Source organism: Lynx rufus, unplaced genomic scaffold, assembly GCF_022079265.1.
Source record: "Lynx rufus isolate CCGP_SWC_20201006 ecotype Redwood Valley unplaced genomic scaffold, mLynRuf1.p SCAF_2, whole genome shotgun sequence".
NCBI lineage: Eukaryota > Metazoa > Chordata > Mammalia > Carnivora > Felidae > Lynx > Lynx rufus.
Genome location: NW_025814834.1, coordinates 7,775,039 through 7,801,299, shown reverse-complemented (window position 1 = coordinate 7,801,299; position 26,261 = coordinate 7,775,039). Strand labels below are relative to the sequence as shown.

Below are 26,261 nucleotides of genomic sequence, written 5' to 3'. Positions count from 1 at the left end.
TATAATAAACTTAATGTCACAGTTAATTTTTTAGATGTGCTCTGAAACTGAAATCATATATTCTAACTAAAAAGCGGAGTAGTAAAACAAAATCGAGGATGGGCAAGGATTTGTTTCAAATTTAAATAAGCAAAATTTGTCTTTGGCTAACAACCCCTTCTGCCCGTCTTAAACCCACACTGCGAGTAAAGGGGACAGTACTTGTTACTAGGGCTGCAGAGAGCAGCTGAACCCACACAGACGCCCACTAGTTTTTGCAGTTGAATGCCCTTGGTTTATAGCTTAAAAGGATTTATGGGTTTTTCTGCTGATGTAAGTTAATCTTTCCTAAACACGCTATCTACTTTCGATCTACTGCGTGAGCTAATTTGCAAATATGTCCAAAAATAACGTGTAATGCTTTTTTTCTTTTTGGTCAGAGTTTCTCACTTCACTTCTATGCAGGTGATAGGACTTGGTATAAGGCTCTTCACCATTGGGTCTTTATACCCTCCTGATTCATTTTAACAGGCTCTCTCCTGTTAAGGGAAGTTCACTCTGACATATAGTTAGCAGGAGGTCTCTGGATAAGGCTTGATTTTGCAAAGCTAGGAGAGCAACATTCTCAAATTCCTGACATGACTTTTCCAGGCTGCCATAAATAAGATAGCCATAGAATTATAGATTTTTTTAAGTTTATTTATTTTGAGAGGGAGAGAGAGAGAGAGAGAGAGAGAGAGCGAGCATGTGTGTGCGCACGCAAGTATGAGCTGGGGAGTGGGGCAGCAGGAGAGAGAGGAGAAACCCAAGCAGGGTCTGTGCTGTCGGCACGGAGCCTGATGGGGGGCTCAATCCCACAAACCATGAGATCATGACCTGAGCCAGAATCGAGAGTTTGGACGCTCAACCGACTGAGCCACCCAGGTGCCCCCATTTATAGGTGTTTTAACGGTGGAAGAGAGCATAGGAATAAATTTGAGCTTATTGATGAGGGAATGGAATACATATATATATATATATATATTTTGGTTAACATATTTCATGATGTTAAATGACAAGTTTAGTGAGAATACAAGCTCAGTCATGTGCTTCACAGGTGTTAGTTGTGTCACAATAACTTTTAAGACCTATTCCCAAGCTCAGTTTAGTTCTTTTTTTCTTGTCCTACAGAAGCCAAGGATTCACATTTGTTTCTCAAGTTCAGTCTTATGGCTTGGGTTAGATAAAAAGTATCACTGGCATGTTACATTGTTCTCTCTGAATCCTATTCTGTTCCTGTGATGGGATGTGCCAGATATGCTGACCCTCGTACTTTGATTGTATAACTGAGGGTCAGCTTTGTGGCATAACTTACCTGCAGGAGTAGTTTTATCATTCAGTGGAAACACTGCTTACATGGTGTTAAGATTCTCAAGTTTGCTCATAAGATGAAAATCACATTCAGTAATCATAAAAATTACCCATGAATACTCTTAGGAATATGCCTTGTTGGAGACAGATAATCTCTCAGTAAATCCAGCATAACTAGCATTTTCTCTACATTAGAAAGAATTACCATTTATTCGTTGGCATACCAGTTGAAGGAGCTTGATTATAATAGGGGCCCCGGTGTATGAAAAACATGGAGTTTTAAGCATACCCTGTGCAGTAAGGAGTTCATCCTGAGAGACACCTGGGAGCTGAGCAGATTATAAATCTCCTGTCTCCTGTGTTCACTGAAGTTTGCTGTCATCGATTGGAGTGTTTAAGGGGAGCTCCACAGAACCTTTTGAAAATTTTATTGCTTATTTTCTTTCTTCTCTGAATATACAGTATTGAATTTCCCTGAGTTGGATCCATGTTAGGCTGGTTCCTAAGAGGTGTGGGGCCCAGGACAAGAATACAAATGGAGGCATGCATACTTTATAATAATAAATATTTAAGAGTATAAATCAAACTAGCAAACTGTTAACACATTCATAACAAATAAAACATATTTCTTGCCAAAAATACCTCTGTGTATCTGGGTTCAAATGTAGAATTCTCATACTCCTTGGAGCTCCATGCTGAAGTGTGGGTGCATGGAGAGGGTCCACCTCTGGCCTACCCTTCTTCCCTTCCCAATCCTGTCTTCCCTCTTTGCTGCCCGCCCACCTCCCCCATCGGTGAGGGTGCTTGCATGCACTTATATGAGCATCTTATGATATCCCACATGTCCAAGTTCTTTCCACATGCCTTGGAAATACCTGTCCTTTAGCCACCTGTCAAGTCCAATGGGTGCCACCAGTGACTGTGGTCTGCCTTTGGGCAGACAGACCTGGGGAAGATGCCTGTGTATGCCCTGGAAGTGAACTTGGAGCTGATTACCCCAGGGATGCTCATCTGTTTGGCCCTTAGAATTCCCTACTTATGGAGAGGAGTGTGACTGGAGAAGGGCCAGAGTAAATGTCCTCTAAAATGTGGGGCCTAGTTAGGTTCCTATAATTTAAATTCATATGACCTAAATTTGCAAATGATGTGTTGCCAGTTTAATTTGGCTTGTTAAAGGAAGTTAAGAAGCAAAAGTTATTGATGTTTCAAAAGCCCAAGTTGTTCTCCTACTTGAAATTGTATTTTTGGCATGTCCTATTAAGAATCTTTTAGACAGTTGTGATATTAGGATTGGCTTATTTTTATGCCTCTTTTATTCTCTTATTTGGCACTAATGGAGTAGTAATATTGTCTCGGAGGGTAAAAAAGTGCTGAATGATTCACCTTTAAGTAACTAAGAACTGACTGCAAAAGCTCTATCAAAGCCTAGTTGTAAGTTTTGGTTGTAGATACGGGAACAGTCCTGCATTCTAGTTTTGTGGGGTTTTTTGGTCAGCTTAAGTTTTTAGAGGCATTATAGAAAGTATTGAGGAGGGAGATAGTGGAGGCAATAAATTGCACGTAGATAAACCCCACAGCCACCACTGGTCTGGATTTATGAGCATATGTAGCTCATGTCCATGTCGAGTATGAACTGGAAAAATGCTCGCAGGTGGACTAGGAGTAGGATGTCAGAACCAGGGACTGAATGTTACTGAATGTTACTGTCCCCTGCTTTAGCATGGAGAGTAAAGACAGGGATTGATAGTAAAGAAGATGTAGCCCCGACCCTGATGACAGGAAATTGACGAGTTTTCTTATTTGTAAAACGAGGGGTGGATTAGATTGTCTAATGTTTCTTACAACTTAAAAATTCCAAATTCTAATTTAAATTTCTTAAGTTTTTGGAGATAACAAAAATACACTAGGTTTGATTATTTAGGTTCTTACTAACTTTAAAAACTAAGTTGTGAACTTACACAATGCCATTTGCTGTGTTAAAATGTCTACTTAAGTCAATAGGCTAAGAACAGTAATTCATCATCACTTGTTTTTTTTTTTAAATTATTTTTAACGTGTATTTATTATTATTGAGAGACAGAGAGACACAGAGCATGAACAGGGGAGGGGTAGAGAGAGGGGGAGACACAGAATCTGAAGCAGGCTCCAGGCTCTGAGCTATCAGCACAGAGCCCAACGTGGGGCTCGAACTCACGAACTGTGAGATCATGACCTGAGCCGAAGTTGGTCACCTAACCAAGTGAGCCGCCCAGGCGCCCCATCATCACTTGGTTGTAATAAAGTACTTCATTTTGGGGGCTGTTGACTTAGGTTCATTATAATTTCTACTGATAGAAAGTTGATTTTCATTTTCTTTTGACAAAGCCAAAATACATGGGACAAGTCACTTATATATGTACCTGCCAGCCTCCTGGAGTTCTCAGTAAAAGTAAGATACAGAGTTAGAATAAAACCATGTGACTTTCAAGCAAACCAAGATAAATTGGTATTATTGAGATACCTCTTTGTCCTATTTGGAATAGGATAAAGAGGAGAAATAGACTAGATATAGAAACTTGGCTTTTTACAAATAACATAAGCTCCATTCTGAATATGTTGGTGTAAGAAGTTTTATAATTTTTTGTGCATCTTGTCATGGGAGGCACCCTTTGAACATCTGTGGAATTTATTTGGCCCAAAGGGAGCTATTGCATCAATAGGGAATGCTCTTGGTTGTCCTCCCCCCTCCAAAGCCTCCTAAGTATATTTTTTTAACGTTTATTTTAGAGAGAAAGAGAGAGAGAACACACATGTGCGTCCATGCAACCGGGGGAGGGGCAGACAGAGGGGGGTACAGGGAACCTGAAGCAGGCTCAATGCCGATAGCGCAGAGCCCAGTACGGGGCTTGAACTCGAAAACCGCAAGATCATGACTTGAGCCAAAGTCGGATGCTTACCCGACCTAACTACCCACGCGCCCCTGCTAAGTATTTACTTAGATTACCCCCAGATCCCTTTATATTTCCTCTAGGGTTGTTCATTAGTCAGTTTTTTTTCCCTACTCTTTCTGGGTGTGGGTGGGTAGAGCTACTCTTTGGAATTCAAATAAAGAACTGAACTCTTTGGCCTTTAAAAGTAGTCAAGGGCGTGCCTGGATGGCCCAGTCGGTTAAGCACCCTCCTCAGCTCTGTGCTGACAGCTCAGAGCCTGGAGCCTGCTTCGGATTCTATGTCTCCCTCTCTCTCCCTCTCTCCCCTCCCCAAAAATAAACAAACATTAAAACAATTTTTTTAAGTAGTCAAGTGGGGGTGAATCAAACTTTTTTTTTTAATTTTTTTTTTAATGTTTATTTATTTCTGAGACAGAGCATGAGTGAGGGAGGGGCAGAGAGAGAGGGAGACACAGAATGTGAAGCAGGCTCCAGGCTCTGAACTGTCAGCACAGAGCCCGACGCGGGGCTCAAACTCACAAACTGTGAGATCATGGCCTGAGGCGAAGTCAGTCGCTCAACCGACTGTGCCACCCAGGAGCCCCAGAATCAAACTTTTAATATTGAGCTGTTTCCAAGTTTACTGTCTTTAAAATAAGAGGTTCTGCAACAGGTACAGGGTTTTGTAAGAGGTGAGTAGTGATGCAATACCTGTAGATTTGTATATTGTTTGAGGTTTTGTGTTTTTTTTTTTTTTTGTATACTGTCTGCTTTTCTTGGTTTCTTGGGATGGAAATATGACAATACCAGTCTCTTATCATCTTAAATCTTTGCGCTAAGGGTGGTGTACCTGCTTATGAAAGAGACATTTCGTTCCATATGTTTTGACACGTGATAATGGGTTGGGATGACCTCCAGACAGCTCTCTTTTCATCCCAGGGAAGTTGGAGAGGTCCTGTCGCTATGTAAATTGCAGAAGGCAGCAGTTGGTGGTGATGTGCCACACTTCAGTTGTTCACTCGCCGTTTATTGGTTGTTTCTTCCTTGTATCTGTGAGAAGCTCAACATGAGGTTAACAGCAGTAACTGTCTATGTGGCTAACACAGTAGCGGTACCTCAGGGACTCGGGTGGGTCAGGTTTGGCAACCTGTGTAGGCCACAGCTGTGAGCCCATGGTTACATTGGAAATTGAACAGAAAAACTGTTCTAAAAGGTCTCTAATGGCTTGTAATTGGAAACTATAAAAAATGCTGACTGCCTAGAGTCCCATTTTTGGTGGTGGTGGGACAGGTTCGGTGAATTGGGGATGCTCATTTCAGTTTTAACTGAAATGTTATAGTAATCGCCTTTAGCTCGTTGAGTGTTAAATCTTATCGAATCAAGTGCCTCTATTAGCAAATTTTGAGTGGTGGTTTCTATGCCTGTTTGCTATTATTTCCTTTAAGAAAAATAAATATTTTATTTCTCTTTTATTTTCTGAAAAGAAGCACTCCATATAAACCTTCAGAAGGATAAAAGGATTCGAGTACATGTTTGCCTGTTTGTTGATGAAACGTTTTAAAAATACTTCATTTTTTTTCATGGACCCTTACTGCTGAAGGGGTGGTTTTCCTTAGCTCTCTTTTCCATCTGAGTGTTTTTTGCAAAGTAATTTGGCTTACTAGGAAGACTCTGGCCTCTGTGTAAGTTTAGTAGTTGATACCTGGGGAGTTCACTAGGGCTTTACTGCTTTAAGTGGGTTATTTGTAAGCATGTGGTCAAGGATGTAGGTGTCCCGTGCTTTGTGTTCACAGGGGGTGAGGGAGGGGGGTCCAAGTTCACCCTGCTCCTCAGTCAGACAGGTGGAGGAGTGTGAGAATGCTTCATGAATCTCCTGTCCCTTTCCTTTCCTTCTTTGTCTTCTACTTAGGTCTCCATCAAAACAACCATACTTTGCTTTCTGTGCCACTTGCCTGGGGGGGGGAGGAGTACGATTTTGCTAGTTCCTTCCTTGGAGAACCCAATTCCTAGAGCTGGTTGCTGCTCCTGCCCCCAGTTGGTTTTCTTGGGGGAGTATATTTTATTGTTCTTCTGTTTGCTTGCAAATTGGCTACTTTTTACCCTTCTTTGATACTTAAAAAAAATTCAGTTAGTGTAGAAAATGTATCATCATGCTTTATGTCAAACAAGAAAGGATCACTTACTCCTTTCTCATTCCAATTAGGAAAGCATGCAGCCTCAGTTTTTTGCGTTATATATTTTTGTTTGTTTTTGGTCTGCCTATAGGAGATCTTCCCTTATATTTAAAAAAATGTTTTTTAACATTCTGTTAACCTGCTCTTATATGTTCATCCCCATTTCTGCTAGTTCCAAAGACTGATTTCCCACTAGGTCTGTTTGTGGCTGTGTACTAGTATTCTTGTTAGGTCAGTGGACAGTTTGTAGAGTTCACAACTTTTAAACCAAGGAAGTAAGTTTTGGTTCCAGGCCTTGGTAAGGTGACTGTTTTCTCTCTCCAACCTAGGATGGTGATCGAGACATTTTTATTGATGGTGTTGTTGCTCGTAATAGAGCCTTGAATGGGGATCTGGTGGTCGTGAAGCTGCTTCCAGAAGAGCAGTGGAAGGTAAGTTAAAATTTCCTTTTCTAATAATAGAGTCCTCAGGGCCTTTTCATTCCATGGTGCATTGGGGAGACATCATAAACTGAAGCAGTCATGGACTCTTCTAAGAAGCAGGCCATGGAATGCTGGGAACTTAGAAGCATCTGATGGGCAGACAGCTAATGATTTGAGTTGTTCTCCTTGCTCCCTCCCTTGTGACCTGTCTTCCCTTCACATGCCTTGCATTGGTTTCTGGTAATTTTTAGGACAGAATAAAAGCTTGCAGGGCACATTCAAACTTGATATGTATTATTTTCCCACATTAAATGCTGGGAGAACTGGAAAGACAAAGTCATGGGGAGGGTGGCAGTCTTCATACATTCTTGCTGCCTCTATGGGAAAACTCAGGCAACACATACCTAGTTCTGTAGGGTCCAGTTTGGTGATTGGGCTTCCTTTGGCAGACGAAAACAGCCTCTTTTTATAAAACAGAGATCTGGTGGCAGAGGAAATGTTTTCAACATGAGAATATTCTGGGTTTCATTCTCCATATATGTCTGTCAACTGAAAAGAAAGATGTGGTTTTTGACTAATATTTTTTATTAAAAATTTTTTTTAATGTTTATTTTTGAGAGACAGAGACAGTGTGAGTCAGGGAGGGGCAGAGAGAGAGGGAGACACAGAATCCAAAGCAGGTTCTAGGCACTGAGCTGTCAGCAAAGAGCCTGACGTGGGGCTCAAACCCATGAACTGTGAGATCGTGACCTGAGCTGAAGTCATATGCTTAACTGACTAGCCACCCAGGTGCCCCTTGACCATTATTTTAAATGAGAGTCAGGCACTGGAATCATTTATAGTAGCAGTTTCTTTGAATTGTCATGTAGAACTGGCAACTTGTGTGTCTAAGTCTGGATTTTTCTTTGTAGCATTTATTCATAGCATCTTTTATTTGGCTCAGTTCATCGGTATTGAGGAATGTGGTGTTGTCTTCATTGAGCGGTACTATAGGAAATAATAGAGTGGGCTTTTTAGGCTTGGGTTTGAATCCCTTTCTGCAGCTCATATGTATAACTTTGGGTGAATTATATAACCTCTCTGTGCCTCAAATCCTTCATCTGTAAAATGGGAATAATCATAGTACCTACTTCATACGTTTGTGATGAGGATTAAATGAGAATATACATGTAAGAATCTTAGAATGGTGCCTAACCCATGGTAGCAGCTCAAGAAATGTTGGTTTTTATTATTAGCTTTTCCAGAAATGGGGGAAGTACTACCTTATCTCAGAGCTTTGTTGAGATATAAATTCAATTTGTGTTTTATCCGACAGGGCTGGAGTAACTGAGTTAGACCTATATGCCAGGGATTTGTAGGGTGTAGGGATGTTAATAATGATCACGATAGACATAGTTCTTTCTTTTTTTAAATCATTTTTCAACGTTTTTATTCAGTTTTGAGAGAGACACAGAGCATGAGTGGGGGAGGGGTAGAGAGAGAGAGGGAGATACAGAATCTGAAACAGGTTCCAGGCTCCAAGCTCTTAGCACAGAGCCAGACACAGGGCTGGAACTCACGAGCCATGAGATCATGATGTGTGCCGAAGTCATTCGCTTAACTGACTGAGCCACCCAGGCGCCCCATGATAGACATAGTTGTTAACCCTTATGGAGCTTTTAGTCTGATGGGGAGTGCAGGAAGAGACAGATACTAATAATACACAAATTTAAGGATAATTATAGTTAATGCTGTGAAGTTAAGTGAAGAGTATTTTATGAGGGTTAGTTATCCTAGTCCTGATACCCCCAGCCCAACCCCAGTTGCTGCCAATTGTGGCTGTAGTCTCCTCCCTTGATTCTCCAAAAGCACAGCTAAGAGTTGGTTCCAAGTCCTAGGAACATAGATTGATTTAGGCCACTTTCTCTTTTCTGGAAAGCGTCATCTAGCACAGTGTTGACCATATCTAAGAAGGCAAGAGGAGTGCATTAGGGCCTGATCAAACTAAAGGAAGTATTCCTGGAGGTCATTTGAGGGAGTAAAGAGGCAGAATTAGAGTGAAGATGATCCGAAGAAGGAACACAAAAAGGTGGTGGTTTCCTTTAACTCAAGGAGTGAGAATGGGTAGAATAGAAAGAAATAGAAGAGTAGTTAGCAAATTGGGTGAGTCTGGCGCTGACCGGAACATGTGTAAGATGTTGACTGGTTGAAGAATAGGAATGGAGAGCATATAGTAGAGCACCTGTTGAGCTCTACAGAGGTGGACGAGGTTGATTAAAAAAGAGCAAGGCCAAGTTGCCTAGCATCCTTCCTACCTTGGCTGCAGCAGGGGATGGCTAAAAAAACCCAAACATATGAATAAATAAGTTAGTTGCATCATTTTCCCTGTTTTGCACCTCCTTTGTATTTAAGACCAGCAGGCACAGCCTTTCCTGGTATTATATGAACCACTCTTGCTTTGGATAGGAAGCCTAGGAAGATGAGGGTAGGTTGGAGGTGAAAGTGTTTGTTGTTGTCATGTTCTAGAAGGACAGCTTAGGACTTGGGGATTCTTACTTCTGCCTTCGTGCCTTTGCTTCTAGACAAAAACCTATACCTCCTTTAAGACTCAACACAGCCAAGTTGTGTTTTTTCCCAAGAGGCCTAAGTTTGTGATTTTGTAATTCCTAGGTCACTGGAGCTAGTTAAGCAGATAAGAATTTACTGAAATTCTTATAGTGCTCCCACCATCAGTATATTCAGACTACATAGACACAGCTTGCTGTTTTTCTATTTTACAGTTAATATCTAAAGGCAGAAGAGATTAAGGGCCATATGGGAGTTTTAAGCCAGGGAGTGACATGGTCTTATATAGCCAAAAATCACTCTGGCTGCTATTTGGAGAATGGAATGTAGTGGGGGCAATTGTGCATTGGCGTGGCCAGTTAGGAGGTATATGCCGGGCCGTGATAGTGAAGGTGCAGAGAGGTAGAGATACATTTTGAAAGTAGAGCTAATGGGACTTGAAGATAGATTTGAGGAGTAGGGTTAATGAAAGCAGGGAATGAAGGATTAAGGTTCTGGTTTAAGCAAAATGGGTGAACATGATGTCATTAATTTGAAATGAGGAATAGTAGGGATGAGCATGTTTGGGTACAAAAATTATTAGTTCTGCTTGGCCATGTTAAGTTTTAATTTCTTTTCAGACATGTTAATAGAGATGTTGAGAAAATATGGAGGCATAGATGGTTCATTACTCATAAATTCTACTAAGTTATGGAGGAAATAATCCCGATTCTACACAAACACTTCCAGAAGATGCAAGAGGAGGAAACCTTTCCCAACTTCTAAGAAGGCAGCATTGCCTGAATATCAAAACCAGGAAAAGACATTGTAAGAGAAGAAAGCTATAGACCAGTACTCCTCACAAACATGGTTGAAAAAATCCTCAACAAAATATTAGCCAATAGAATCCAACAACATATTATACTAAAAGGGTAATATAGCATGAGCAAATGGGGTTTATCTCAGGAGTGCAAAGTTTAATATTTGAAAAGCAATTTCATGTAATTCACCTAGTTAACAGACCAAACTTACCGTATTTCATTTGAATGCTATCATTTCAATAGATGCAGAAAATACAATTGACAGAAGTCCACAACAATTCATAATAAAAAATCACAGCAAACTAGAAATAAGAGTACTTCCTCAATTTGGCAAAGAACATCTAGGAGATACTTATAACTAACACCATTCTTAGTAAGAAGAAAGGCTAAATGCTTTTCCTCCAATATTGGGAATGAGGTAAGAATGTCCCTTCTCATCCCTTTTATTCAACACTGTACTGGAGATTCTAGCCAGTACAGTAAAGCAATAGGGGAGAAAAGCATTCGGATTGGAAAGGAAGAAGTAAAACTGTATTTAATCTCAGACTATATGATTTTCTATATATAAAATCCTAAGGAATCTACAAAAAGCTGCTAGAACTAATAAGTGAGATTAGGTTGAAGGCCAGAAGGTTGATATAAAAAATCAATTGTACTTACATATATTAACAATGAGAAATTGGAAATTTCAAAATTTATTAAAGTATCTTTTTCATAGGATCAAAATTATGATATACTGAGGGAAAAATGTGACCAAAGATGTGTAAGACATGTACACTAAAACTATAAACGTTTTATAGTTTATAAACTGAGAAAAATTACATAAGGTCTCAATAAATGGTGAAAAATATCATGCTCATGAATTAAAAGACTCAGTATTGCTAAGATACCAATTCTATTCAGATTGATAGATGGATTCATCACAATCCCAAAGAAAATTGTAGCAGGCTTCTTTATAGATGTTAACAAGCTGATGTTAAGATTTATATAGTTGTGCAAAGGACCTAGGATAGCCAAAACAAAGAGGAACAAAATTGGAGGCTGTCTATCACCTGATTTCAAGACTTACTATAAAGCTCTGATAATCAAATTGTGTGGTAATGTCAAGATAGACATATAGATTGATGGAACAGAGTAGAGAGGCCTGAAGTAGACCCACACATACATGATTATTTGATTTTCTACAATGGTGCCAAAATAATTTGGTGGGGAAAAGATCTCTTTTCAACAAATGTGCTATTACAATTGTGTAGCCATATGAAAAATAATGAACTTTGACCCTTACCTTGTACCATATACAGAAATTAACTTGAAGTGGATTGTAGATATAAATGTTTGTGTAAAAACTATAAACTTTCTATAAGAAAAAGGCGAAATTTTTAGTGATCTTAGATTTAACAAATATTTCTTAAATATGAAGCATAAAAGAAATAATAAATTTGACTTTATTAAAATTATCAACTTTTGCTTTTTAATAAACACTGTTACAAAAAGGCAAAACATTTATCTGACCAAAGATTTTTATTATCTAGACTATGAAGAACTCTTTTAGTCAATAACAGGCAGCCTATTTAAAAACTGTATTAAAGATTTGAGAGATACTTTACTAAATAAGATATATGGATAGCAGATAAGCATAGGAAAAGATGCTTGACATAGTCATTAAGAAAATACAAATTAGGGGCGCCTGGGTGGCGCAGTCGGTTAAGCGTCCGACTTCAGCCAGGTCACGATCTCGCGGTCCGTGAGTTCGAGCCCCGCGTCGGGCTCTGGGCTGATGGCTCAGAGCCTGGAGCCTGTTTCCGGTTCTGTGTCTCCCTCTCTCTCTGCCCCTCCCCCGTTCATGCTCTGTCTCTCTCTGTCCCAAAAATAAATAAATGTTGAAAAAAAAAAATTTAAAAAAAAAAAAAAAAAGAAAATACAAATTAAAAGCACAAGATACAAGTATAAAATCTCTAGAATGGCTGATGTTAACAAGACTGACCATAACCAGTGTTGGCAAGGGTGTGGAGCAGCTGGAACTCTCATGCACTGCTGGTGGGAATATAAATGGTATATTCACTTTGGAACACAGTTTGACAACTTCTGAAAAAGTTAAGTGTATACTTAACATGACCCAGCCATTCCACTCCATTCCTGGATACTTACCTTGGAGAAATGAAGGCATTTGTCTGCATAAAGACTTACATATGAGTTCATAGCCGCTTTTTTGGTAATAGCCCCAAACTGGAAACAGCCCAAATGTCCGAAGGCATGAAAACCAATTTTGCCATACCTATTCAACAAATACAACTCAGCAGTTAAAAAAAAAAAAAAAAAATCAATGGAGTATTGATACATGCAACAACATGGACAAATCTCAAAATAAATTATGATGGATGAAAGAAGCTAAGCAAAAAGGAATACACTTTGTATGAGTCCATTTATATAAAACTCTAGAAAATACAAACTAATTTGTATGAACAAAAGGCAGATCATTGGTTGCTTGGGGCAGGAGTAAGAAAGATAGATTACCAAGGGGCCTCAAGGGAGCTTTGGGAGTGATGGACATATTCATTATCTTGATGGGATAGTTTCATAATTGTGTATGTATGTCAAAGCCAATCAATTTGTGCACTTTAAATATATGTAATTGTTTTTTTTTATTATTTTGGAGAGAGAGTGAGCAGGGGAGAAGGGCAGAGGAGGAGGAGGAGGAGGAGGAGGAGGAGGAGGGGAGAGAGAGAGAGAGAGAGAGAGAGAGAGAGAGAGAGAGAGAATCTTAATCAGCTTCTATGTTCAGTGTGGAGTCTGACGCGGGGTTTGATCCCCTGACCCTGGGATCATGACCTGAGCCAAAATCAAGAGTTGGATGCTCAAATGCCTGAGCCACCCAGGTGCCCTTAAATATATGCAGTTTATTGTATGTCAGTTATACCTCAGTAAAGCCATAAAAAATAACTGAAAATAAAGAAACAATAAGATATTTGGACAAATGAGCCTGGAGCTCCAAGGAAAGATTGAAGCTAGAGATGTAAATTTGGGAGTCATCAGCAGATACGTAATGTCAAATCCGAGGTGGTGGATGAGATCACTTAGAGAGTGTAGCTAAAGAAAAGAAGGCTGAGTACCGAGTTCTTGGGTAAGCCAGCATTTAGAGGTCAGCTGACGAGACTGTGGAGAGATCTGTGCCCCTGGACAAGGAGGGTATGAAACATGGTGGTTAACTTTCATCTGTGTCTAAAGCAGAAATCAATGAAATTGAAAACAGAAAAACAAATATTGGTTCTATAATAAAATCAGTAAATCAATAAACCTCAAGTACAGCTGACAAAAATAGAAGTCACAGGTCACCAATATCAGGAATGAAATCGGGAATATCACATATCACAAACATTAAAAAGATAATTTTTGAAAAACAAAACAAAAACTTCAGCTGTGCTTGGTTTAGGGAACAGGCTGACGCAGAGGGGCAGAGGGGCAGAGAAATGGGTGTCCACAGACTCAGACTTTCATAGTCCATATGGTCTGCTCAAATCTAGGAAGGCATTTTTTGATCTACCGGATCCTGAGCCCTTTCTCATGAACAGGGATTGGTATGGATACAGAGAAAAGCCTAGACGGGCAAGGAGGACCCTTTGAGTTGCTGGCAGTAGATTAAGGGAGATGACCGAGGGACTGCCTTGGTGTGTGCGTAGGCCCTCTTCAGCTGTCAGCAGGTTTGAAATGTAGAGGATGGTCCAGGGTTCCTTGACTTATTCGTTTTCTGTGGAGCTCCTAAGGATCTTCACAGTGACTGCCTGATAATTGCTTTTTATATGAAAGTCAACCCCACTAGGTATGTCTCTTGGGCCTCATTACTTAGAGTATTTCATAGCTTCCCATTCTGAAGCGGGAAGCCTTGCTGGCTGTAGCCCACCTGTCACAGTTGTTGGTGACAGGGTCAAACTAGAGAGAAGAGAATATTCAGACTGTCCTCAAGCATCCCTGACATGTAGGATATAAACATCTCAAAGCATACTGGCCAATTGTATTACAGGTTTGTTAGTACAAAAGCATATTGTTGTCAGAGGAATCTGTAGTCAATGGTGTGAGCAAATGTGAATTAATTGGATTATTCATCTTTGCTTCTTTATGCTTGTTGTGCTCACCCCCTCTTGGGTATGTAAACTACAGGGCCTTTGGGGTTTTAGAAAAAACAACAATTCTTTTAGCTGTAGTAGTAAATAGTCAATTTATTTCACAGCATGTTTTTTGGCAAAATAGATAGCTGTTAAAGAATCAAGCTGTGAGGCAATCATAAAAAATAATTTGCTCTTATATAACAATTTTAATTTTAGAATTCTTCCACTTTTGTAGTATATATATGTAGTTTTTATTACAGACATCTAATGAAGGATAGTTGAGGGACAAAAGATAGTTTCTTCACTTTGTCAATTGGGACATTAAGTGACTTGTTTAGGAACTGGAAGTTTTTGGCAGGGCCAGGGAGCAGAATCCAGATCTCATGACTTTCAGCTTCTTCCTCTTATAGGGTTTCTTTTTTCTTTTGTGTGAGTGTGTGCATGTGTGTGTGTATTTTTCTAGGCTGAGGGTCTGGTTTTCCTCAGATTTTCAAAGCGGGGGGAGACCTGTCCTCCAAATGATTAGGAGCTATTTCACAGGTCCTGATGATTCTGCCCAGAACTGCGCCAGGTACCTGTTGGCTTCTCATCCTGCACCCTGTTCTGTGCTAGATCCTGGAGGTTCAGCCTGGGAAAGGTCACAGGCTTTGCTGTTAAGGAGCTCGTAGGCTGGATGGGATGGGGATGGGAACAACTGTAGTATGGTTTGCAAAATAGAAAGAAATACATGTCATTATGGGGCACCAAACTCTTATGAGAGGACTGGAGAAGGTTTCCTAGAGGAGGTTCCATCTGCACTAAGGTTTGAAGATGGGATGGGGCGCCTGGGTGGCTCAGTTGGTTAAGTGTCTGACTTCGGCTCAGGTCATGATCTCACCGTTCATTGGTTTGAGCCCCACATCGGGCTCTATGCTGACAGCTCAGAGCCTGGAGCCTGCTTCGGATTTTGTGGGTCTCTCTCTCTCTGCCACTTTCTCTCTCCCTCTCCCTCTCCCTCTCTCTCTCTCTCTCTCAGAAATAAATAAACATTAAAAAAAGTTAAAAGAAAAAGAAGATGGGAAGGGAGAAGAGAGGTTTTGTTTTGTTTTAGGATGAGAATGACTTGGGTTGAGAATGATTTGGCAAGAGAGGATTGTGAAAATTTCCACTTTCGGGGAGGAACATGTGGAGTAAGGCTCTCTGTCCCTGCTGTGCCATCGGCTGAGTGCGGCCCTCCCAACTCTCCTAGAGACTGGTAAAAAAAAGTTCTCCAGACCCTGCCTTCCAAGAAGACCAACAGCCTTGTGGGCCAGCCCCCCTTACCCCCCGCCGCCCATTTTAAGTTTATTTTGAGAGAGAGAGAGGGAGAGGCAGGGAGAGAGAGAATCCCAAGCACGCTCTGCACTGTCAATGCAGAGCTTGACGTAGGACTCAAACCCATGAACCACAAGATCGTGGCCTGAGCCAAAATCAAGAGTGGGATGCTCAACCAGCTGAGCCACCCAGGCGCCCCTGGCCTTGGCCCCTTTTGCAGAAGCCCCACAGATACTGCTCTTTGCTCTGTAAACACTCCCTTTGCCATTTATTTGATCTTCACCCTGCCTCTTGCATTCTCTTTTCCTTTTCTTCCCTTTGTCCCATTAAGTTCATCTCCATAATCATTAAACAACTTTGTCCTTCATCTTTTTTGTTAACTATAATAAGTTTACCCTGTTATTTTCCTTCTTTTAGTAGCCCAATATAGTGCATCACAAATATATAAACCCTGCGGATGTTGGATGATTGCTAACTTTTTAGGGCTTGCTATGTACCAGGAACTATATTTAATGCATCATACCATTCTTTAGTCTGCTGTTGTCTCTATTCCAGTTTTGTGAATGAGAAACTTGAGTCTTAGCTTACACATTTTACTTATTTAGGGAATATATAACTAGAGAATGACAGAGTTGGGATTCAGATTCACATCTCTGAATTTCATGAGCTCATTATTATTTGTTATTTCAGAGATAAAAAAGAAGAGAGCTATTGGATATGTAGATAGAAATTGTCAAGTATCATAAAAATCAGCATAAATCCAGGAAATAGTAATATATACCTTAGCATTAGGTAGTATCTTGAGTTCCCATCGTGGGTAAAGAGGATAATTGTATCAGTTGAAATGACCAAAGGCTTAGTATTAATTCTTAGAAAATAGCTGCTTTAGAAAAAATTAATTAGAATTCTAGTGGTTCTGTCTTAAGACTAGAGAGGCATGATAGCTTCTCAGGGCATTATGAAGGCAGGTGTTGGGAATGTGCCATAACCTTACCAGACATCTGCTCTAGATAGCGGATCAGATACTGAGAGAGCTGACCCAATTATAAAGTTACCTCAAGAGCTACAGCCTGCTGAACAAGGGGTTACAGACCCAGCTGTCATCCTGACCTGAGAGTAGATCACAAACTCGTGGGGCACGTGGCACAGGTGTTCAGAAGGCAGGTAGGCAGTTGCCATGGTAAAGGTGGGTCCTTCTCTGACAGAGACATAGGACTGATTTCAGAGGCATAGGACTCTCTCAATATGAACAGACTGGTGGAGCTGGCTCCTGGGCTGGAGTCAAGGATGCTATTTGATTGCCATGCTAGGAGAATTGGCTAGAGCAGTATTGGGAGCAAGAACCAAAGCAGGAGACCAACCCTGAGAGCCAGAATTCTGGGCCTTTTTTGTGTTGTTGTTGTACCAAAGGCAATTTGGGAGCCCAGAATTAAGGTCTGGTGTCTTGGATCTGGGAGGTGGGTTAAAAGCTAAGGCCTCTTAGAGGAGGAGCCAAAGCTGTTTGAATGTTGCCTACCTTGCTTGATTGCGAACTAGGGTGAGCAGCTTAGTTGATGCAGCCATAGTGAGTGACCCAGGGAAAATCAGAGTAAAGGAGGAGGATAAGAGCATATTAAAATTAGACTGTTCTACAGTGTGAAACAGAAGCTGATTAGCTAAAGAGTCAGAGGTAGATGTCAAGTGAAATTTCTACTCATTCAAAATTAGTTCCTATATTTTTTGTCTGAATGTTTAAAACTATAGTAAGAAAGGCTGGAGTCGATTTGATATATTGATAGCCACTGGAAAACTATAATGCTATTCGTTTATCCCTTAGGTATTTGTTGAGAGCACTTGCATCAGACAGAGAGGATATAGTTGGAATAAATCAATTAAGCACTTTGTTAGTGAAGTCTAATTTTCTCTTAGGACAGGATTATTTCACTTAATTTTCAATAGAGCAAAGTCTATGCATGAATTAAGGAGGGTGGAGAAGCAGGGATAATTATTCTGTATTTCTTAACAGGTCTGTTATACAGTTACTAAGAAAACTTACTGTTATGCAAAAATACACTTCAGCAAAGGAATAATAGAAGTACGGATGGGTATTTTAGAAGAGATTGGCACAGAAAGAAAGAACTAATGGGTTTGAAAGAATAAAGGAAGCGTTGATAGGAGTTACTACTCTTGTTCTAAATTAAACAAACAACAAAAAAATCAAAGTGCACATTTAATCCCTAATTTTCAATGGCTGTTCCAAACCTTCTTATGGTCACACGAAATGGGTCTCGTACAGTAAATTGTTTCCTTTGACAACTAACTTTTCCTTCAAGTGATTGTTTTAAAGTTTTGTCTTCCAAGTTCTTCTTTAAATATGCATCCATCATACTAGATTATACTTAATCCAGTCTCTTACATAACCACTATCATTTTGGATTGTTCTCAATTCCAGTGGAATTAGGATTTCTTAGAACTGTTTGGTTTCCTGGCCTGTATGACAGGCCCGAAAAAGACTTGGAAGGTACTTAATGATGGAGGGCAAGGTCTTTGGAGCCTCCACCCATAGCAATATGGTAGGTAAGGTATATCTACTGCCATGATCAGATTTTCCCAAAATTGTTATATACACAAACCTATTTTTAACAATCATCTTTTCTTCTTCATTATTGCCAGCTCTGGGATCAAATACTTCAGGTTCTTGCCTGCTCTAAACATGCCTTCAGATCTCCATAATTCAAATTGAAATGTCTGAAATAAGGAATGTATCATTTAAGGATAGAGTAGCTTATTTGTGCTGGGAAACTCCCAATTAATATTTCAGGATTATTTTCTAGAAAACTAATTCAGTCCTCCGTAACTCCGTGGAGATGGTTTGGTGAAACTCACGTTCATTGTATGGAATGAATTAATGTAGATGAAGGACTTTTAGCAATGCTGGCACATTGTTAAGTGCTTAAGAAATGTCAACTATTACTATTATTCTTCCTTGAAATGAAGACTGAGAGGCATTGTTTGGTCAAGAGCACATAATAACTCAAACTTGCTATTCCCAGCTCTTGAATTTACCACTGATAACATTTATTCACAGTAGAAATAAAATGTTGATGTAAAATGTTGGTGTCTCACTATGCATTCCTTTGAAGGATCTAAATTGCTGGAAGGTTGTGATAGCTAAGGTTATACTGTGGAACAACATTGTTTATTTTGTACCCATGCTGTTTGCCCATCAAGATCATCTAGGGCCTTGCCTTGTATTATCTTCACCCCAGAGCCCAGGCTGAATGAAATATCTGCTAACAGGAGTATTCCCCTTTTCTGTGGCAGAAAAGAGCCACAGAGCCTTGGACATTTAAAATGTCCTTGCCCAGAAATGACCCCATCAGTTCTACTCACACCTCATTGGCTAGAATGAGTCACCTGGCCCTCCTCAACCACAGGAGGGCCAAGAAGTGTCGTCCTACCAAGTGTCTACAAGTAGGGATAGGAGCATATACGTGGTGAACTGCACTAATGACTGTCACACTGCATTAATTAGGTTGATCATATGTTGCATTCTTGACTAGCCATCTGAAAAGTGTATGCCATTGGTCACTATGGAGATCAGTCAGCAGCTTCTGTATCGCTTACTACAAATTCATCTCCATTAATGAAGGAGGAATTCAGAAATACCTGAAAGATCTAGATGGCCTTTCAGGTCACCTCTAGTTTTATAATTTTTGCTTGAAAGCACAACGTGTGATGCAAAGTAAGTTTGTTGATCTTTGCATCAAGCTAATGGTACAGTTTGGGGGTATTAAAAGGCAAGGAAATTATGTTTTAAGGAAATGTACTGGCATTCGTGTGATAATTTTTATAAACCATACGGTGTTTATCATTATTAGTAGTGTTGTGATACTGTTGCTTGCTACTGCTCTTTAGTTTTTATTTTAAAAATTTCAATAGATATATCTTATCCCATGTTTTATGGAAACTAGTAATGATTTAGGGCATATGCATAACTATATTATAAATTTAGGCAACTAGGGAAAGGGACATTGTAGATTTGGAAAATTACAGGTATTTTAGTGTTTTGGAGCTTGAAATGTAAGATAGGGATTTAATGTGGCAGGAGACGAGGCCAGGCTAATAGATGATGGGTGGGTGGGGTCACATCATGAAATGTCTTCATGCTAGTAAAGGAGTTCAGCTGTGATCATACAGGCATTAGGGAGCTGGAAGGAGGTTAAGACAGGGTAGTGATTCAAGAATAAAAGACACAGGGATAGCAGATGTGAGAAAAACTTAAATTACAGTACCTTAGGCTGGGTTTCCCAGAGGCGGAGCCTGAGGTTTCTGGTCCTCATAGTCTGTCTTTGTGAGAGATTTCCGAAATACATCAAATTACTTAAAACTTAATTAGTAAAGACACAGATCAAAAGTTACCATTTGAGAACAAGTTACTGAGAATGAACTAGATTGAGTACTCGAAGAGGTTGGGTTTGGATGGTAAGAGAGTGAAGTGAGGGGAACCTGGGTGGCTCAGTTGGTTGGGCATCCAACTTCAGCTCAGGTCATGGTCTTGTGGTTCATGAGTTTGAGCCCCGCATCGGGCTCTGTGCTGACAGCTCAGAGCCTGGAGCCTGCTTCAGATTCTGTGTCTCCCTCTCTCTCTGTTCCTCCCTTGCTCACACTCTGTCTCTCTCTCTCTCTCCAAAATAAAGGTTACAAAAATTAAAAAAGAGTGAAGTGATAACACAGCACACAGAATGGAGGTGGAGACAGGGACCTGCTCTCTAGAAAACCAGATCAGGTTTTAGGAGCAAATGCACTGGGGACAGTTGGCCAGGAGAAGGGAGACGTCCCGATGGTGACTTTTTTGGTAGCATTCTAGAACTGGAGTTAGCAAACTTTTGTCAAAGCCAGATAGTAAATGTTACAGGCTTTACTGACCATAAGTTTCCATCGCAACCTCTGAACTCTGCCTCTGTAGCCTGAAAACAGCTATATTCCAGTAAAACTTCATGTACAAAAACAGCTGGGTTTGGCCTATGAGCAGTAGTTTGTGGAGCCCAGTTCTAGAGGCCTGGTTAGGCCTCACGAAGGCCCTTGCCCCGCCTGACCTAGCAAGCACTATAGGACTCAACACAGGCCCCTCGTTCTTAGCCTTAAGCAGCATGACATCTGTGTTGCGAAAGGTCTTCCAATTTTGACTCCATCTCAATAATTGGAGCTTTTAGTTCTTGAGTGTTTTGTTTTTTAAGCAGAAAATTCTAAAGAGTCTTTATCTCCATGGGTTCTGGGAAGTTAGTTGACTGGATTATGTGATTTGTTTTTTTAGAGTTATTCTAATAATATGGTGTTTTTTTTTTAAGTTTATTTATTTATTTTGAGAGAGATAGAGACAGTGCACGTGAGGGAGGGGCAGAGAGAGAGAGGGACAGAGAATCCCAAGCAGGCTTCGAGCTGCCATTGCAGAGCCCGGTGCAGGGCTTGAACTCACGAAACTGTGAGATCATGACCTGAGCTGAAACCAAGAATCAGATGCTTAACTGACTGAGCCACCCAGGTCCCCCCTCCATCAAGGTTTTGTTGAGTGCTTGCTGTGAGTCAGGCAACACGCTATACCTTAGGAACATGGTATGGAATAAGATAGGCAGGATCTGGTTCTAAACCGCATAACATAGAAAGTGACTTGAGTGCCTGTGTTTTCAGTTCTTCCAAAGGTGGTACTTAAATAGTGCCGTTCTAGATTCAAAGTAGAGAAGCTTCTTCGTTACGCATAGTGGGTGCCTTAGTGTATAAGGGCTTGATTTTCTTGAGGAACCCAGGCTGAGACTGTCTGTCAAGTGGAGCGATACAGAGCGGTGAGTGCAGCCGTGGAGTCCTAGAGCACTGTGCAACACCCTGCTAGCCTGCCGAGTCTCAAAGAATGTTTTGGGAAATAAATTTCTGGAGGAGATGAAGTCTGAATGTAAAGTAAGTTTGAACTAGAGGCTTGTTGGAAGGGAGAGCCTGGCCTGCTCTAAATCCTGAAAGTTGTTTATTACAGTGGGAATGGAGGCTGTGAGGGGAAGAGGGATGGCTGGAGATGAGTCCTTGTCAACCTTGTCAGAGGTTCCTGCTCATTGGGTGCAGAGACCAGTCGTAGAGGTGAGTACGCACACCTTGCTGTGTGAAGCCAAGACGAGCCTGGGTACTGTTGGAATCCTTGGTGCACAGTCACTTCTTTTTCTGTAACCATCGGAGTGAGGTCTCATTGTTTGTAATGTGCTACAATGGAGTATCTTCAGTCTGTAAAGACCGTAGTCTCAGATCCTTTGGGATAAGACGTAGTTGGCTTTTGACATTGAGGAGCTTGGGCCTTGCAGCCCCTGGGTATATTGGCTCTGGGCCGTCTGCCTGTCCTCTGCAGTACGTACCTGGTGTGGGATGTGGTATTCCTTCCTGATCCCTGCAGCTCAAAGTGTGTTACGTACCAGCAGCATCGCAGAATCTCAGGCTGTACCCCAAGGCCCACTGAATAAGACTGTTTTTGTTTTTAGTTCTTTTTTAATTCGAGTATAATTAACATACAGTGATATGTTAGTTTCAGGTGTACAATATAATGACTCAAATATTCTATATATTTCTCGGTGCTCATCCAGATAACTGTACTCTTAACCCCTTTATCCATTTCATCCATCCTCTCACCCACCTCCCTTCTGGCAGCCACCAGCGTGAATAGTATGTGTTTTAACAGGATCCCCAAGTGATTTGTATGAACTTTAAATTTTGAGAAGCACTGATGGTGGATAATTAAATAATTAACTTTTCTTTCTTTTAAAATAAAAACTACTAAAGCATTGTAGAGAAAGGAGGAAGGTGTATATGACATTACTGTATTGTAGCTAGTCCTGGGGAAGAGTTGTGAGTGCAGTGTGACTTGTTGGGTCTTCAGAGATTTGTGGGAGTAATGATTTCCTTATTTTAGCAGAATTAGATTCTGACCACCTTCCCCCTGATCAAAGACACACACACACACACACACACACACACACACACACACACACACTTCCTTTCTCCGTTTAGCTAGCAAAGAAGGACTGAGAGATTATTCTTATAGGTGTATTTGGAAAAAAATTTACTAATTAGTTTATTGAAAAAAGATTTCAATCTTTAAAAAAAATTTTTTTTAATGTTTATTTTTGAGAGAGAGAGTGCAAGCAGGGGAGGGGCAGAAAGAGAGGGAGACACAGAATCTGCCACAGGCTCCAGGCTCCGAGCTGTCAGCACAGAGCGCGACGCGGGGCTCGAACTCACGGACCGTGAGATCATGACCTGAGCCGAAGTCGGGGACTTAGCCGACTGCGCCACCCAGGCGCCCTGATTTCAATCTTTATCATAAGTTGTTTTTATTCCAATCAATAAGTGTCATGTAATCCACCTCCTCTTCCATTTTTAGAAGATTTGTTTTAGGACATCTCCTTTTATATTAAGTTCAAATAATCATGTCATTTCTATTAATCTCCAGTTTCAAATTTTTTTTCCTGAGAAATTACCTCTTAGAATGTGTTTCATACGTGTTTGTTATGACCTAGGTTTTCTATTTCTTTTTTCCTAACCCGCTGTTTGAGGCCTGCTTTTAGTAGTTTGCAACATGTTACAGTCTTTTTGCAAAAGTAAACTTAGAGTATGTTGAAAAGTTATTTCAGTTTTCAAAATTTTGTTTGAAACAGTCCACAGTATGAAAAACCTTCTAATAATGTGAGCATTATTCCTTTTCCTTTTCCCCTATGCTATTCTGTCATATGCTGTTGCATCAGATGAGATTTTAAAGAAAAAGCATAATATAGCTGGAAGGGTAAAGAACTGGAAGAAGAAAATCTAAACAAAGGGAGTCTGAAACTGTTCAAATATCTATGTTTGGAGTTTTTCAAAAGGATATATTGTTCTTTAATAAATAGGGTACCCACATTATAAAAATGATTTATTATTTGTATTGGAATTATCCTTTCATTCTGACATTCACTTTGGTAAGAGAGGTTAGATTATGCTAAAAATGATTAGAGTAATGATTTTATTGAGATAAAATCCTCATTTTAATCATTTTATTTTTGTTTACTTTTAAAACCACTTTATTTATTTATTTTTTTAATATGCAATTTATTGTCAAATTGGTTTCCATACAACACCCAGTGCTCATCCCAACAGGTGCCCTTCTCAATACCGATCACCCACCCCCCACCAACCCTCAGTTTGTTCTCAGTTTTTAAGAGTCTCTTATGTTTTGGCTCCCTCCCTCTCTAACCTCTTTTTTTTTTTTCCCCCTTCCCCTCCCTGATGGTCTTCTATTAAGTTTCTCAGGATCCACATAAGAGTGAAAACCTATGGTATCTGTCTTTCTCTGTATGACTTTTCCTTTTCCCCTATGCTATTGGACTTATTTCACTTAGTGTAACATTCTCCAGTTCCATCCATGTTGCTACAAAAGGCCATATTTCATTCTTTCTCATTGCCATGTAGTATCCCATTGTGTATGTAAACCACAATTTCTTCATCCATTCATCAGTTGATGGACATTTAGGCTCTTTCCATAGTTTGGCTATTGTTGAAAGTGCTGCTATAGACATTGGGGTACAGGTGCCCCTGTGCATCAGCATTCCTGTATCCCTTGGGTAAATTCCTAGCAGTGCTACTGCTGGGCCATGGGGTAGATCTATTTTTAATTTTTTGAGGAACCTCCACACTGTTTTCTAGAGCGGCTACACCAGTTTGCATTCCCACCAACAGTGCACGAGGGTTCCTGTTTCTCCACATCCTTGCCAGCATTTATAGTCTCCTGATTTGTTCATTTTACCCACTCTGACTGGCATGAGGTGGTATCTGAGTGTGGTTAAAACCACTTTAAAGAGTGCAGTCTAGTGATTTAAAAATAGTCACAGTGTTGTATCACCACTGTCTAATTCCAGAACATTTTAATCATCCCCCAAAGAAACTTTATCCTCATTAAACATTCACTTCCCATCCCCTTCCCTCCCAGACCCTGGGAACCACTAGTCTTCTTTCTGTCTCCATAGATGACTCTGTTCTGGACAGTTCATATAAATGGAATCATACAGTATTTCTCTTTTGTGCTTGGGTTCTTTACTTAGCATGTCTTCAATATTCATCCATGTTAGAGCATTTATCAATTCTTTATTCCTTTTTATGTCTGAATAATATGCCACTGTACAATGTGCCACATTTTATCTTTTCATCAGTTCATGGACATTTGGATTGCTTACACTTTTTGGCTATTATGAATAATGCTGCTATGAACATTCATGAACAAGTTTTTGGGTGAATCCATGTTTCAGTTCTTTTGGTTGTATACCTAAGAGTAGAATTATTGGGTCATCTGGGGACTCCATGTTTAGTAAAAATTGATTTTTGTAACGTATCACTAAAATATACTGTCCCTAAACTTTTTCGGTTCAAAAGGAATTAGTCTTGTGAATATATACACAATTTTGGCCCTGAAATGTCCTGTGTTCTTTGGTATTTCATCCATTGTATGAGCAGTATATGATGTCTGTTGCTTCTGTTCCTTTTCACACGCAGGTCATTATTTTGGGCATTTCAAAATGGTACCCCTCAGTCATCTAGCCTGTGGATTGATGACCCTTTGCTTTATTGTTTTGTGGGTTATTTCTGGAGCATCAAAAGTTCCCTTTTATAAAACGTTGTATGTGGGAAGACTATGCTTTCAGTAGCAGTTCGGTCCTAGAGAAGTTTCTCTGAACGTGTCGAGCACCTGAAACCACGAGGATTAGGTGCAGCGCCCTCTCCTGAGCCTGCCGCTGGCTCTGGGTGTTGCTTCTGGAGCTGTTGCCATTGATTATCCTTTTTCTCTCCCTGATGACTGTTTTTCTCTTCCTTTGGGAGAGTGAGAGGGAAGAGTTGCCATCTGAGTGGGAAAAAAATGGAAAAAAAAGGTTGCAGGCAGTTACTGAGTTGTATATGCCCAGGTTGTTTTTGTTTGTTATTGAAGGAGGTTATTTATTATTGTTTTTGTTGTTGAGAAAGCATGTTGTTGAATGTCACATGGGCAGTACATTTACTTCATTACCTAATGTAAGTCCTATTGTCCTCTTAGCGTTTGTGTCTTTGTTACCTGCTTTTCAAAATGCCTTTATACAATGAATGTACAATAATCATATTATGTGTGTATGATTTAGTATTATGATCTTTTATTTACTATAAACATTATCTTCATTTATTACTAAGATTTCTAAATACAAGTTAATGCACTCAGAAAGTGATTGAATAAATCATCACTTTTAAGTACTGCCTAATGTTTCATTGGGTGGATATTTTTTATTTTTAATAGCTTTCCTATGTTATAGGGCATTTTAACTATTTATAATTTTTTTGTTATTTAAATAATGTTGTGGAGGGGCGTCTGGGTGGCTCAGTCGGTTGAGCATCCAACTTCAGCTCAGGTCATGATCTCACTGTGAGTTTGAGCCTCATGTTGGGCTTTGTGCTGACGGCTCAGAGCCTGGAGCCTGGAACCTGCTTTGGATTCTGTGTCTCCCACTCTCTCTGCCCCTCCCCTGCTCATACTCTGTATCTCTCTCTCTCTCTCAAAAGCAAATAAACATTAAAAAAATTTTTTTTATATATTTTTTTTCAACGTTTTATTTATTTTTGGGACAGAGAGAGACAGAGCATGAACGGGGGAGGGGCAGAGAGAGAGGGAGACACAGAAT

At 40.1% G+C, this 26,261-nt stretch overlaps 1 protein-coding gene and 1 non-coding gene across 4 annotated transcripts in view; both read left to right on the top strand.

Annotated features, from left to right (window-relative positions):
• The window catches only part of DIS3L2 (DIS3 like 3'-5' exoribonuclease 2), a 351,293-nt gene that overhangs the window by 65,675 nt on the left and 259,357 nt on the right, over nucleotides 1–26,261 (top strand). For all 3 annotated transcript variants that reach the window (XM_047083241.1, XM_047083242.1, XM_047083240.1), the window contains exon 5: nucleotides 6,741–6,842. In XM_047083241.1, the coding sequence (XP_046939197.1) occupies nucleotides 6,741–6,842 (102 nt within the window). The remainder of the gene's footprint in view (nucleotides 1–6,740; nucleotides 6,843–26,261) is intronic.
• Nucleotides 25,244–25,465, top strand: LOC124516663 (small nucleolar RNA U3). Its single transcript, XR_006963087.1, has one exon. It is a non-coding gene; the product is annotated as a small nucleolar RNA U3 (small nucleolar RNA).